Raw genomic sequence first — 12,866 nt, 5'->3', positions numbered from 1 at the left:
CTGAGCTCTCGTGTCTTTTCCCTTGTCCCTTCCCTTGCCAAATTTCTCTTAAAAGCTTCTTCCTCTCATAAAACAATTTGTGAGAAATGATATACTTTCTAACACGCTACTGCCCAAGTACTGTTTTATGTGCTTACATATTAAGGCTAATTAAAGTAAGAATTATAATTCTTAGAACTCTTGATTACTGTGATTCTTAGAAAGTTCACAGCACCTTTATAGCCTAAATGCCATATTAGATATGCAGCTATGATACACTTCACAAAGTGAAGAGGACTGTATTATAAAAAAATAGCAGCTAGCAAAAGCTAGTTGTTAAAGACGAAGTTTTCTTAAACCAGGTCATTCACATGATCTCCAAATAATTACTGTTTCCACACTTGAATATTTCATAAAATGCAAAGCTACTTTCTTAAAAATAAATAGAATCAAAACACATTTGGAGAATAAGCAGTAATTAGTATCATTTTTTAAAATTCCTTTTGAGGTACTTTTCTTAGTGTACACATACATGGCAGTGCTGCACAAACAGATAATGCACCTGTAAAAGCAGTGACTTTCAGCAGGAGTCAATGGGGACACAAAGGAACAGTTCTGCATACAGAACTGGAATTCTGAACCTTGAGGTGACACCTTAACCCCTTATGAGTTAAATGCCCCACTGATATCAGTGTGACACTGAGTGAGGCAAAGTGGAAAAGCCAGCAGCTCACTGCACATTTCTCCACATGCAGCCCTTAGAGATAAGCAGTGCTAAAACGAGAATTCGCAGAAGGGGTTCCAAACACAGATTCGTGACTGAAATCTATAGCAAAAAAAAATCAGCTTAAAAGCTGAGTGTGTGGTTAAATCTGCAGGAGTAAGGTACAATTTTAATTTTTGTTAACATTTCTCTCTGTAAAACACAAAAGAGAGAAAAAGCAGGCAGAAAACATAGGAGGTGAAGAAAAGGGAGGCAGAAACACAGATATGAAAGTGAGAAGAATGAAACAAAAACAACACTCGCAGAAAAGGGAAGGATAGTTGCAAATGAGAAATGAGGTTTAAAAGGCACTCATTCTTCCGCTACTGCAAAGACTACTGTGTTCCACAGCTAAAGCTGCAGCTAGCCTATGCCATGAGCCCCTCTGAAATCTCACACATGAAGTTATGCCAGGACAGAGTATTTCTGGAAACCTTGAAGCAAACTGAACACAGCGTTTCAAAGATAGGAGGGTTAAAAAATGAAGTGATCTCACTTCTTGAACAGTATCCCACATTTGTTTTGGCTCATAACTAAAAAAAAGAAAAATAGATGAAGAAAAAGCACAGCTTGGCATAGATTCACCAAACGGTTCTAATTTCTTGTTCTTTGTAACGACTGGTGCCTTTGGGTAGTTTTACAGATTAGAGGAAAATTTAAAAATAAAACTAGAGCTCTGCAGAATTCTTACTCATGAAAGCTGAAAGACATACTGGTCAAACCCTGTGAAGACCCAATATAATGACATCAAAGCAGAGAGTGCAAAGATTAAGAGGTCCCAGAGGTCCTGGTTCTTCTACGCTACAGAAACAGTTTTAGAAGTACACATCTCACACTTTGCACATACCAGGAATCTTCAGGCAGCCTCATACTCATAAACAGTAGGAAGCCAATGCCATAGAAGTGTAAATAACAGAAGGCCTTACACCACGAAAATTAATGGAATTTAAGGGGTCAGCAGCTGTATGTGGAAGACACTGTTCCTCATCAGCATCTCCATCAGAACAAATTGTCTCTGCTGCACACACAGTCCAAGGCAAGAACACAGAACACAAGGATCTTAAAAACAAAAGTCCCGCTGCCTGGATGACTTTGTTGAGGGAATGTCTTCACACTTCATAAGAAAATGCTATTTTTTTAGTAACTTTTTAATTACCTTTTAGTGACCTTGACTTCCAAGACTTCATTGTTGCTTTGTTTTGTTGAAGAAAAATGAAACAAAACACAAAATAATACCGACAATCAAAACTGTCAAATCAATAGGTAATATGGTCACCAGGGTTTTAGCTTGAAAATACAATACAATTTGCAACACAAGCCTTTTTCATGATTAGGATACGTAAGATTTATTCCCTCCTTGTAGGTGCTGAGAAAGCACTTTTGTTTAGTACCCTTATTCACTGTATAACATCCAAGAAATTACAGTACTCTTATTTACAAATCTCAAGGAGCAAATGTTTGACATTTACCAGAACCACTGCAGCAGTTAGCCTGGGTTGAAAGGAACTGGAAAATAAATATTATCCCAACATTAATCTTCATCTCTTTGATAAGAAGTTAACTAAAGCTGGACATGAACCTTAATTCCATCCACAAGCAGATATCTCTTCTCCCTGAATTGTCACCTTTTTGAATATGAAACTTACCTCATGATTTGAAACAAGATTAGTGAGCACCCAAGACACATTAGGGGGTGGCCCTCCAGTTGTATCACAGTACAGTGTGATGCTCTTTCCTTCCACCACAGTGATGTTGTAATTGCTTAAGTTTGCTGAGGGTAAGTCTATGACAGAAACAACAACAACAAAAAAATATGTATTTGCTTTTGACAGAAATAGATGCTGCTCAATTCTATACAAACTATAAAAGTGCAGGCAAAAACATCCCACTAAACTAGATATTCACTGTGGTCAATTGCCCACAGTTTAGTCAGGGAGTACAAACAGCATCTCTGGACAAAATAACAATAATCTTTAAACTGCTACATAACATTTTTCTGCTCTGTCTCCACTTTGCATCTTAAGAAAAAGTTATTTCATGTGGAAAAACATTCAGCTAATTTTAAAGGAAAATGCTTCAGGTGGGCAAATAGAATCTACCTTCAGTTTTTAACTTCAAATTAACCATTCTCCCTCTCATTTGTTAAAACAATAAATTTAATCTACCTCTCTGTTACAGGTCCAAAAGAATCCTTGTTTTCCAGGATCTAACTGGCACTGTGGTGCTCTCACTGCTCTCCACAGCACCAGGACGAAAATCCCACCAGCCCCCTGTATCACACAAGAGATTGTAGCCTTCCCTCTCATACAAAGTTCACAGAAAATACAGTGAAACTCAAGTATGAGGTGAGGGAAACAAAACACTGAATAGACCAAACTAGAAGGAGAGGAAGTTCAGAAGTGCAGGTTGGCTATTGTATAGAGCTGCTGCTTGAGGCACTCCAGCAGACTTAGCTGTTGCCCTCAGGAAAGCAGAAAAGCAGTATGATGGCCAGGGAAACATCACAGACTTTGCAAGATCCAGCACTTCCCCTTCATCTCATACCTATAAAACACTTCATACCTCCATTTTCAGTACTCAAAGCAGTGGAAACTTCCAGAAGAATAATATGTGATACACAAGGAATAATAATAGATCAACCATCTTCAAAAATAATGCCAGCAGTATCTAGCATTCTACCATGCATGACTGACTTCTAGCACACAGGAACTCACTCGTCACACAAGTCTTTACAAGGCAAATAATCATTCATCATGCTAAAAACATCAGATCTTTCTTAGGTCATTCTATGCTTTTCCATGGAGCTGCTACACTGTCCAAAGCCTTGCCCTCATTTATGAGGCAGCATCCATCAGCTGTTCCAGGCAAGTTTTACCCAGAGTTTATGATCTCAAATAATCTAACCTATCTGCTATGCTGGATGTGTATGCATGATCTTGCAACTACTTTTCTCTTTCTAAAACAATGGCCCTCTTTGTTTTGTTTTATTTTTCTTTCTTCTCTTTTAAATTAGAGTACTGTAGTTTCATCACAGACTTGTAGGTATAAATGTTTAAAGAGGAACTGCTTTACTTATGTAAAAAGTCCCAAACAAACAATTAACAATCTTATTTGTGTGAACTGTAACATTTTTATATATTTGCTTAAACTTCAACAGAATTTATATGTATTGGAAATCTCAGGTTTAATTAGTTCATTAGAAATGAAATGAGAGAAACTAACAGCAAAAAAAAGACTAATTGTTTTCCAAGCAGTTTTCTTCCCTATTAAGATCAGCACAAGTGTACAATAATTGCTTTACTTCTTTAAGCAGTAATATGATTCTCATTACAGGTGTCATAAATTTCTTCTGATATGTTCACTTTACAAATCATATGTTGAAGTTTACTGAGACAAAACTGGACAGTGTGTACGTCTCGATGCAGTAATCTGTTAGCAAAGGTAGCCATCTGCTCTCGCCTGCTGTGAATTCAAATCTCAGCAGTGTCTGTCAACTAGTATGGCAGGAAATAAAACTAATCTTAGAGAACATTTGGATATTAATTACACTGGTTGAGGAACAAGGAGAGAAGTAATGAGATCATCTACCACATAAAATTATCCCTCCACACTACTTTGAAAAACATTCCAATTGCTTTTGCCATACCTGAGAGTATGAAGACTGTAAGGCTCCCTTCTTCCATTACCAGGGACAAAGTATACATGATAGATTGACGTTTCACAATGCAAATCTGCATGGTTATTACTAGCACATGATTTTACATGAAACCTCTCCTACAAGCAAAAAGCAACTTTGGTCCCTTAAAACTCTCCTTCAGTAGCTGTTAAATTCTGAAACAACCTCTTCTTACTGTGTTTACTTATAGGACAGACAACAAAAATTGAATTCCTCTGGTACTGGCTCTGGTTCTCACTAAGAATTAGATCAGGTTCTGTTTACTTGTTAAAGTCTGCCTGTGCCATTTTGGTGTTACATCCCTGAGTACAGCAGCTACATCATGCTTGTAACTGGCCAGAAGGTTATAAAAATAACAGTGCTTTTTATTCTGTAGAGTCCTAAAATTACATTAAAAACCAGTTGCTAGATCCTACAGAAAACAATACAGTAAAAAGAGTGTAACAGCTATATGAATTATATTATAGTATAGAATCATAGAATAACCAAGGTTGGAAAAGACTTCCAAGATCATCTAGTCCAGCCATCCACCTACCACCAATATTTCCCCACTTAACCATGTCCAGCTGTACAACATCTAAACATTTCTTGAACATTTCCAGGGATGGTGACTCAACAGCCCATTCCTGGGGATGGCCCCCCGCAAAAGGCACAATCTCCAGTTACTCCATGTCATGTCCCACTGACATCATCACCTAAAAAGTTCCCTCCCTGGATCAAAAGCAAGGTCACTCTGCCTGTCTACTTTTGACAGATTTGTTTAATTTAGAATTAGACTTCTGTATTCTGTATCAGAATTATTTAAAACGTTTCTGAGTAATTAGTTGCATTAAATTTAATCAAATGTTAAGAGTATATCACAGTTGAACGATACCAACTATTCACACATATAGTACAGTATAGCATAATCACATATTTGTGTGTGTTTTTCCTTTTATTTCCTTTCGCAGACAAAATAGGTAGGTGGGAAATAAAGAAGAATTGCTTTGAGATGCATTTTTTTTTTCATTACATATATTGAGTTAGTGAACTGTAATGGAAGGTCCTTTGTTTCAGGTGTCATCCAGACTGCTACACACACAAATACACGTTAGTTGAGGGGTGGCTCTTTTTGGAAAAAGCAGATAGTAAAATAAGACCTTATACCTAGAAAAGCTGATGTATTGGCCATGTCAGCAAAGCTATGAGACCAAGCCACAAAACCTGAACCAACAAATAAATGCATATAAAAAACACACTGCACCCTAACAGACACATATGCTCAGTATGTGTCCTCAGCATATGTGAGTTACCATTTATAAGAGTCAGTATCATTTTGACACCTACACAATCACAAAGATATCCAACTATTCTGCAGTTCTTCCTGACTTAATTAGACTTAATTTGGAAAGAGTCCAGCGGAGGGCCACAAAGATGGTGAAGGGCCTGGAGCATCTCCTCTATGAAGAAAGGCTAAGTGAACTGAGTTTGTTTAGCCTTGAGAAAAGAAGATTGAGAGGGGACCTGATCCAGGTTTATAAATATCTAAGGTATGGGGGGCAGAGTGGCGAGGCCAGACTCTTTTCAGCAGTGTGTGGAGACAGGACAAGGGGAAACGGCCAGAAACTGCAGCATAGGAAGTTTTGCACAAATGTGCGCGAGAACTTCTTTACGGTGAGGGTGATGGAGTGTTGGAACAGGCTGCCCAGGGAGGTTGTGGAGTCTCCTTGTCTGGAGATATTCAAGACCCGCCTGGACGCCTACTTGTGTGAGCTGGTGTAGGGAACCTGCTTTGGCAGGGGGCTTGGACTCGATGATCTCTGTAGGTCCCTTCCAACCCCCATGACTCTGTGATTCTGTGATTCTGTGGGACTAAATACAGCATTTTAGATAATTATCACTTATGGATATACATTTTAAAGGACTTTGTACATAGTAATTAATACAAGCAATCAAACAAGTTCAAATAGTTTTGCAAACTGCCAGTGCAGTTTTTAGGCAGCACCACAAGAGCCCACGCAAGGTAGACATGACATCATCTTCCCACAAGTCTCATCCTGATATCTGTCAGACAGAGATTAACCTATGCCCTAAAGCCTGAAACATAATATCTCTTCCAAACTTTGATAGCATTCATTTTTATAATTCTGGATATCAGTAATAACCCTGATAGTATACGATTTATTTTTCTAAGTTTGTTCTATTCATAGCTTTCTGCAGCAATGAGCTGTACCTTCCAGGCTGTAAGCAAGAGCATTCCATTTAACTAGTTCTGAAATTTGTCTCTGAAGTTCAGATTTATTGAACTCCTGCACAGTTGTGAGAGGACAGAAGTTTCTCAATCGTTTTTTTAAGACCGCTCTATTTTATTTGTTATTCACATGTCACTTTTCTAAATAATTATCTACCCAAAGCTTTTCAATCTCTCAAAAAACAGGAGGACAGAACTTGCTATTGAATATTCTAAATTGTAAACTTCAGTTTAATGGCTGGTAGCAAGCATACACTAAAAGTGATGTCTTTGAATTCATATAGGAACAAGCTATTTCACCACATAGAGAAAATCTGCTTTCATGTTCAAATTGTTAATACTCTTATCCAAGGAATAGGTAGTTCTTGGTTGGGACAAGCACGAGTCACTCAAGCAGAATGAGGCACAACACAGGCAAGCAGAAAGGACTCGTTTTTGTCCAGTGAGTCTCTACTTATCATGTTAAGACTTAGAAGGAACAAACCCTCACTAAAGAGAGCACCTATTTACTTTTACAGACCACTGTTAGTGCAGTGGCTTGAAGGCTGTATTACAATGGAACAGTGAAGCACCACTAAGGAATGTGTTCTATCTTTTTTCAGAGTGCACAGCTGGGACTTCAACAATCACTTTCAGCCAAATACTTTGACTGAAATTTTCAAAGGTTACTACAGCATTTGGCTAAATAACTGTCAAAGAGAATTAACAAAAAGAATATGTCCAGATTCCTAGAGGACTTTCACAGTCCTCATGCTGCTTCTTACTACCTTCTATAGAAAATATATACTGACCTTGGCAGAGCCAAATGGGTGATATATCTACCAAAGGAAGTCTGTAACCTAATTAAGAAACAGCTGAGAACTAATACAAACTCTGTGGTCTGCAACCAGTTCTCACAACCAAGCTTAGATTCTAGCCAGTATATTGCAGCAACTACTAAAAGAGAGTCACAAGTAAGGAGAAAAATGAGTTCACCATTACACCCAAGATGTTGCTTCATTGGTTAACTATCTTCACAGTTCCAAAATTTTTTACAAAATTATTTCCAGATTGAGTTCTTCAGCTTCATCTTTCACTCATTCAGCTGAGATTTTTTCAGCTGCTTGAAAGCCTTCATCAAAAAGTTCTCTCAGTAGTGTCAATTACCCTCACTAGTAATGACAAGATGAAGAAATGAGTACCTGAGAGAACATTGTAAATTCAATATTGCATTCATTTATTATTTCCTCTACATGCTAAACCCCTGACTTTCATCAGCTGTCTTGAAACTCCCACAAGTCCAGCCATGATGCACTGTCACTAAATGGTATTTAATGTGGCCCATGACACCTCTTTTTAGCTTGGTACATTTTTGCAGGTCAACTTGTTCCATGGAAAGAACAAACAGTTTTCAGGAAAAAACTGACATTTTTTCTCACTACAAGTCAACTACATCTGAATTTCAATAAAGTCATTTTAATCCCTATCTGAAATTCTTAATCATCTTTTTAATAAATATATCAGACCCAGAATGATTAAATTAATACTAAGACCACCAACCACTTATCAAACTGAACCACTGATGAAGAGAGAACCACTGATTTATCAAATGTCCTCTATGATTCATAAGATACAGTGTCCCAGATCTAGCCTGCTTGCCTCACATAAGGTTTAAACACAATCCAAGTTTCGTGGTTTCTCTGGTATTGCTTTTTCTCTCTAGGGAAGAGATATTCCACTAATTAAAGCACTAGCTTGGAAAAATCCAATACTTGTATTATCTGGAGCCTGAAAACAGAATATTTGGTAATGCCATTTGTTTAAGAACTATGTAAATGGATCTGCAAGTTTCAGAGATCTTACTGGCTCTGACCACACTTTTCTCAATGCAAAATGTAAGAAAAATAGTTTACTTGTATCATTCCATTAACATTCTGCCTTGTTTGAAAATAGAGGAATGTTTACAAATTCCCAATGTCTTTTCCAATGAGCTGTTATGGGTTTAAAACAGCAAAGAAAAAAAACCATTCTAGTAATTCAAGCTGTAAGGCTAGGAGCTGTTGGATATGTGATTCACCTCCTGTGTTTCACTTAGCAACCACCTGCAGCCAACAAGCTCCAAGCCAAATTTCATCTATGGGATAAGTGGGCATGTTTCCACTGAAGTCTGCAGAAATACAGTGTCAGAACTCAGGCTGACTGCATTTTCAAAGCACTTCAAAACGGACTTTCCAAAAGGTTACACGCAAAACATGAAGAAATATATCATCAGATTCTGTTTACTGTTGATCACAACCATGAAATCAAAATGCTCAACACATAGAGATAATTGCAGAATCTCACAAACGTTATCCCAAGATGATAGCTACAAGTATCTTCAGTGAAAATTAAAACATTAGACAAATAAAATACTTAATCAGCAAGAAGTAAGAGACAGGCGCAAAAAATTACCACCTTTCATATATCTTCATTTTTTCATAACTTCACTTTTGCTTCATTGACTGCTCTAACCACTAGGACTCCTTCACAGTAACTTTGCTACCATGCAAAGCCCAACTTGGAATGTCAGATTAAAATGATGAGTAATAGCACAAATCTAAAAGACAGGGTAAAAGAAGGAAAAGCAATCCTGTCTTATGACTTTTGTTCCTTTTTACTTCCACTCTGTGAACTGTATGTTAATGTAAATTAAAGAAAGTGTCCCAAACCAAAATCTCTTCAGCTCTTGTGAAGGACATAAAACTACTAAACAAAGCACTGAAAAACCACTGAATAGAAGTAGAATTCTCCATGAGGCACAGCAAATCTTGAAGGGTATTTTCCATAATGATCATGGTATTTCTCACAGGCCTGGCAGGTTCAAGATAGAATATTCTCGAATCCAGTACAGTTTAGTGGCAAGGACATTTTCCCTGAATCTGCAACGCTAGACACCTTTGAATCAAGAGAAGGATGACATATCTCCTCCCATTGACACAATGCTCCCTTTTTTTAAAATAAAATAAAATAAAATAAAATAAAATAAAATAAAATAAAAAGACAGAGATGATGTTATGCCTTTTTGAAAGGAAAAAGTATAAATTCCAACCATAAGGAGAGACCGTGTCCAAACGTAGAGCCTCCTTGACAAAGTAACAAGGACAGTTTACATCTCCACACCTTCAACATTTCCTAATGAGCAGTGAGAGGGCATCCGTACACTGAACAACCTCTTTTCAGAATAACCTCTTCAGACCACCCAGATATGCATGCTGCCTCAGCACACCTTCTTAAAAGTCCAGGTTTTGCTTTTGCACATGCTGGATTTGATACTCACAACACTCACCTCGTCAGTGTATGGAGAACATCTTTCTGCAGGGAAGTAGACTGTGTGATGTGGCAGCTCACTGAACCACCCAAGTATGCTAGAATATTAAAAGAAATCTGCCTCCAATCATGACATGCTTGACTGTAACATTCAGCTGGGAACTTTTACAGAAAATAACTAAACAAGTACAGCCTCTACCGGAAGATGATCATTCTTTAAAGTATGCTTTTCTAGAGCCACACCCTTACTCTGTGTTCATACTTATCCATCACTCCCTGCTTAACTGACGTTATCATCAGAAACAAATTTATTCAAGTAAAGCCCATCTATGCCACCAAGTACACAAAACTTACCAGCCCATCTTCATGACCACAGCAACAATAACAACCTCTGCAGAACAGTCAGGGTGCACAGCTGTGTTGTCTGCATGTCTAAACAGTGCTTTGAGCACCATCATGAAAACTAGGAAGGTAAGAACCACCACTTGTTATGCACTATAACAAATTTCTGCACAGAAACTTCCAGTTGACTTTTCACACCTGTTGAGGGCTCATGTCTCCATGGTGTCTTTCCCCAGCTAAGTGAGTTCCTGAACTTCTGCCCGCCCTTCCAGGTCACTAGGCCTCATGTGGGTTCTAACAAAAAGGTACTCATTCAGAAGGGATCTTGCAGAACTTGAATCCTCTAATTTATCTCATCCTCAGTATTAATATCAACAGTTTTTCCACAAGAATTTTCAGATTATATATTTCTGTGGAGGCTGCTAACTTTATTACCCCCTTTCCTTGATAACAGTCTCCTGAAGGTACATGGTGGCCACATTTTCTCTCAACTTCCCTGAACGATTAAGGAAATTAATTCACATCTGGAGAAACTGTTCTCAACTAGTATGTAAGCTTCAGTCTATCCACATCAACTTTTAAAAGAAAACCAAATGCATTCAGTGTGGTTGGGGTGAATACAGCAGCCACAAGCTTAACAGATGAACTAAGCTAAACAGTCTGTAATGCAAGATAATGAGGCCTGAATTAGTTTATGTGAACCTGTAACAAATGGTTTCTTATTCACTAAGTGTATGGTATGTGGTTACAATTCCTGCAGCTTTATCTGGAGAATTCTATGTGTGTCTGGAAAATAATGAAAATAGTGCCAACCTGTCATGACCCTGAAACAGAAACATTTTCGGAGAACCACATAAATGAGAAAAATGATGGGTTTCACCCTTGATACCTTGTTTGCATATGGCTGACGGGACACCTTCATGACTTATCTCCAATTCTTAAGTGAAAAAAAAAATGACTTTGGAACACAGTTATCCAGTTGTTAGTCTTCATCACACAAATTACATCATAAAAGTAAAGTAAGAATACCTACATCCAACAGCCATATTGCCATTCTCTCTCATTACAATAGTATTCAACATGCACAAAGACCGGCCAAGTCAGGCACAGAGAGTACCCTGACAAAACTGCTCAACACACTGAATTCAAGAACATTTCAGTGTCAAGTTACATTTATTTTATTTAGGTAGCGTCTTTCCACTTTATATTTTTAATCAGCTTTGTATTTTAAACCTATTTCACATAAATTCATGCAGAAATCAAGTCAGTAAATAAGTTATGTACATCTCTGATTCCTGTTGCCTTTTCAAATTATTGGTTATTTTCACTCAAAATTGAAATAATGAATTTTTTTCAATTCAGTACAGAAAACCCTAAGAACATCAGAGCAGTAAAATCCAATTATTGTCAAAACTCTCAGGAAAGAAAAAACAAAAAACAACTACATTCTTCATGCAGCCCATGATCACAGATAAGAATTAAAACTAACAGAAAATATGAACAGTTTGCCACCACACATCATGCATAACATCTGATTCTCAAGCCAAAATAAACAACACAGGCTAGAGAGCCCATAAATACTCTGAAAGGTAAACACAGAGAATGTTTAAGGGTTTTTCAAAAATCACTGTAATAGTCTCTTTCTGATAGTCTTATCTGTGAAGTCTGGCTGATAATGGAAAAAGATGTCAACACCCACTGGATTATGCCTTTGCTCATGGTTTTAGACTGCTTTGCACTGTGACTGCCTAAGAACTAATGCTTATTTTATTGACTCACTAATACTACAAATCTTTTCTGTAAATTTAAAGAAATAAACCTGTCAAACCTTCAGCTTGCCTTTTTCCCTCTGTAGAATTTATTACTGCATGACTCCAATCTGGTATTTCCTTTACTTGCTCACCTCTAAGATAAAACTCTACCACCAGAATGTAGCTGAAATGAAGACAAACCCATCCCAGTCCATTCGTAGTCATCTGAGTAGCTGCCTGTGAATACATATGTCTTTCCCAAGCAAGCAAGAAATGGGCCACGCATCTCTTCAGGTTGCAACTCTACATTACAGCAATGACTTCTAAAGTGTTGTTAGCTAATATAAGAAGCATCAGTAGGAGTAAAACCCACATTCTACAGTGCTTTGTGCACAAAGGAAGAGACAGAAAAATGTTAAGGGTCATGCCTCAGGTTGGACAAAATTTCTGCCAGCTATTTGTTTAGATACATGTTTGCTGTATGTTCAACAAATTAGTATATGAGAAGAATTTGCCACTTCATTCAATATCCTTTAGCTGGCTTATATGACCAATGAATACATACGACAAATGAGCACAGAATGCCAGCATGATAAACAAAACTGAAAGTCAGATCAAGCACTGCACCAGCATACATAAAACAATTTGTCCAATAAAATCAGCCAGATAATGCAAAATGGCATTATCAGACTGAGACCCAGAACAACAAAAAATACACATGGGACTGCAAGACAGTTGTAGAAGCCACATCTCTACCAAAAACACCACAAAAAAAAGACATCTTCAGTACCATTCAATAACAGCAGCTGAGTGAGCAAATGTTTACCTGAGAGTGACACC

General features: G+C 37.6%; 1 protein-coding gene across 8 annotated transcripts in view; it reads right to left on the bottom strand.

The window, feature by feature from the left end:
• The window catches only part of NTRK2 (neurotrophic receptor tyrosine kinase 2), a 204,810-nt gene that overhangs the window by 162,276 nt on the left and 29,668 nt on the right, over window positions 1–12,866 (bottom strand). For all 8 annotated transcript variants that reach the window (XR_014880318.1, XR_014880319.1, XR_014880320.1 and 5 more), the window contains exon 6: window positions 2,389–2,525. Coding sequence is in view for 5 of the 8 variants with exons in the window: in XM_085212798.1 (XP_085068924.1) it covers window positions 2,389–2,525 (137 nt within the window). In the remaining 3 variants the exon portion in view is untranslated. The remainder of the gene's footprint in view (window positions 1–2,388; window positions 2,526–12,866) is intronic.

This window comes from Meleagris gallopavo, chromosome Z (assembly GCF_905368555.1).
Source record: "Meleagris gallopavo chromosome Z, MGAL_WU_HG_1.1, whole genome shotgun sequence".
Lineage (NCBI taxonomy): Eukaryota > Metazoa > Chordata > Aves > Galliformes > Phasianidae > Meleagris > Meleagris gallopavo.
This window is presented reverse-complemented; position numbering and strand designations above follow the sequence as displayed.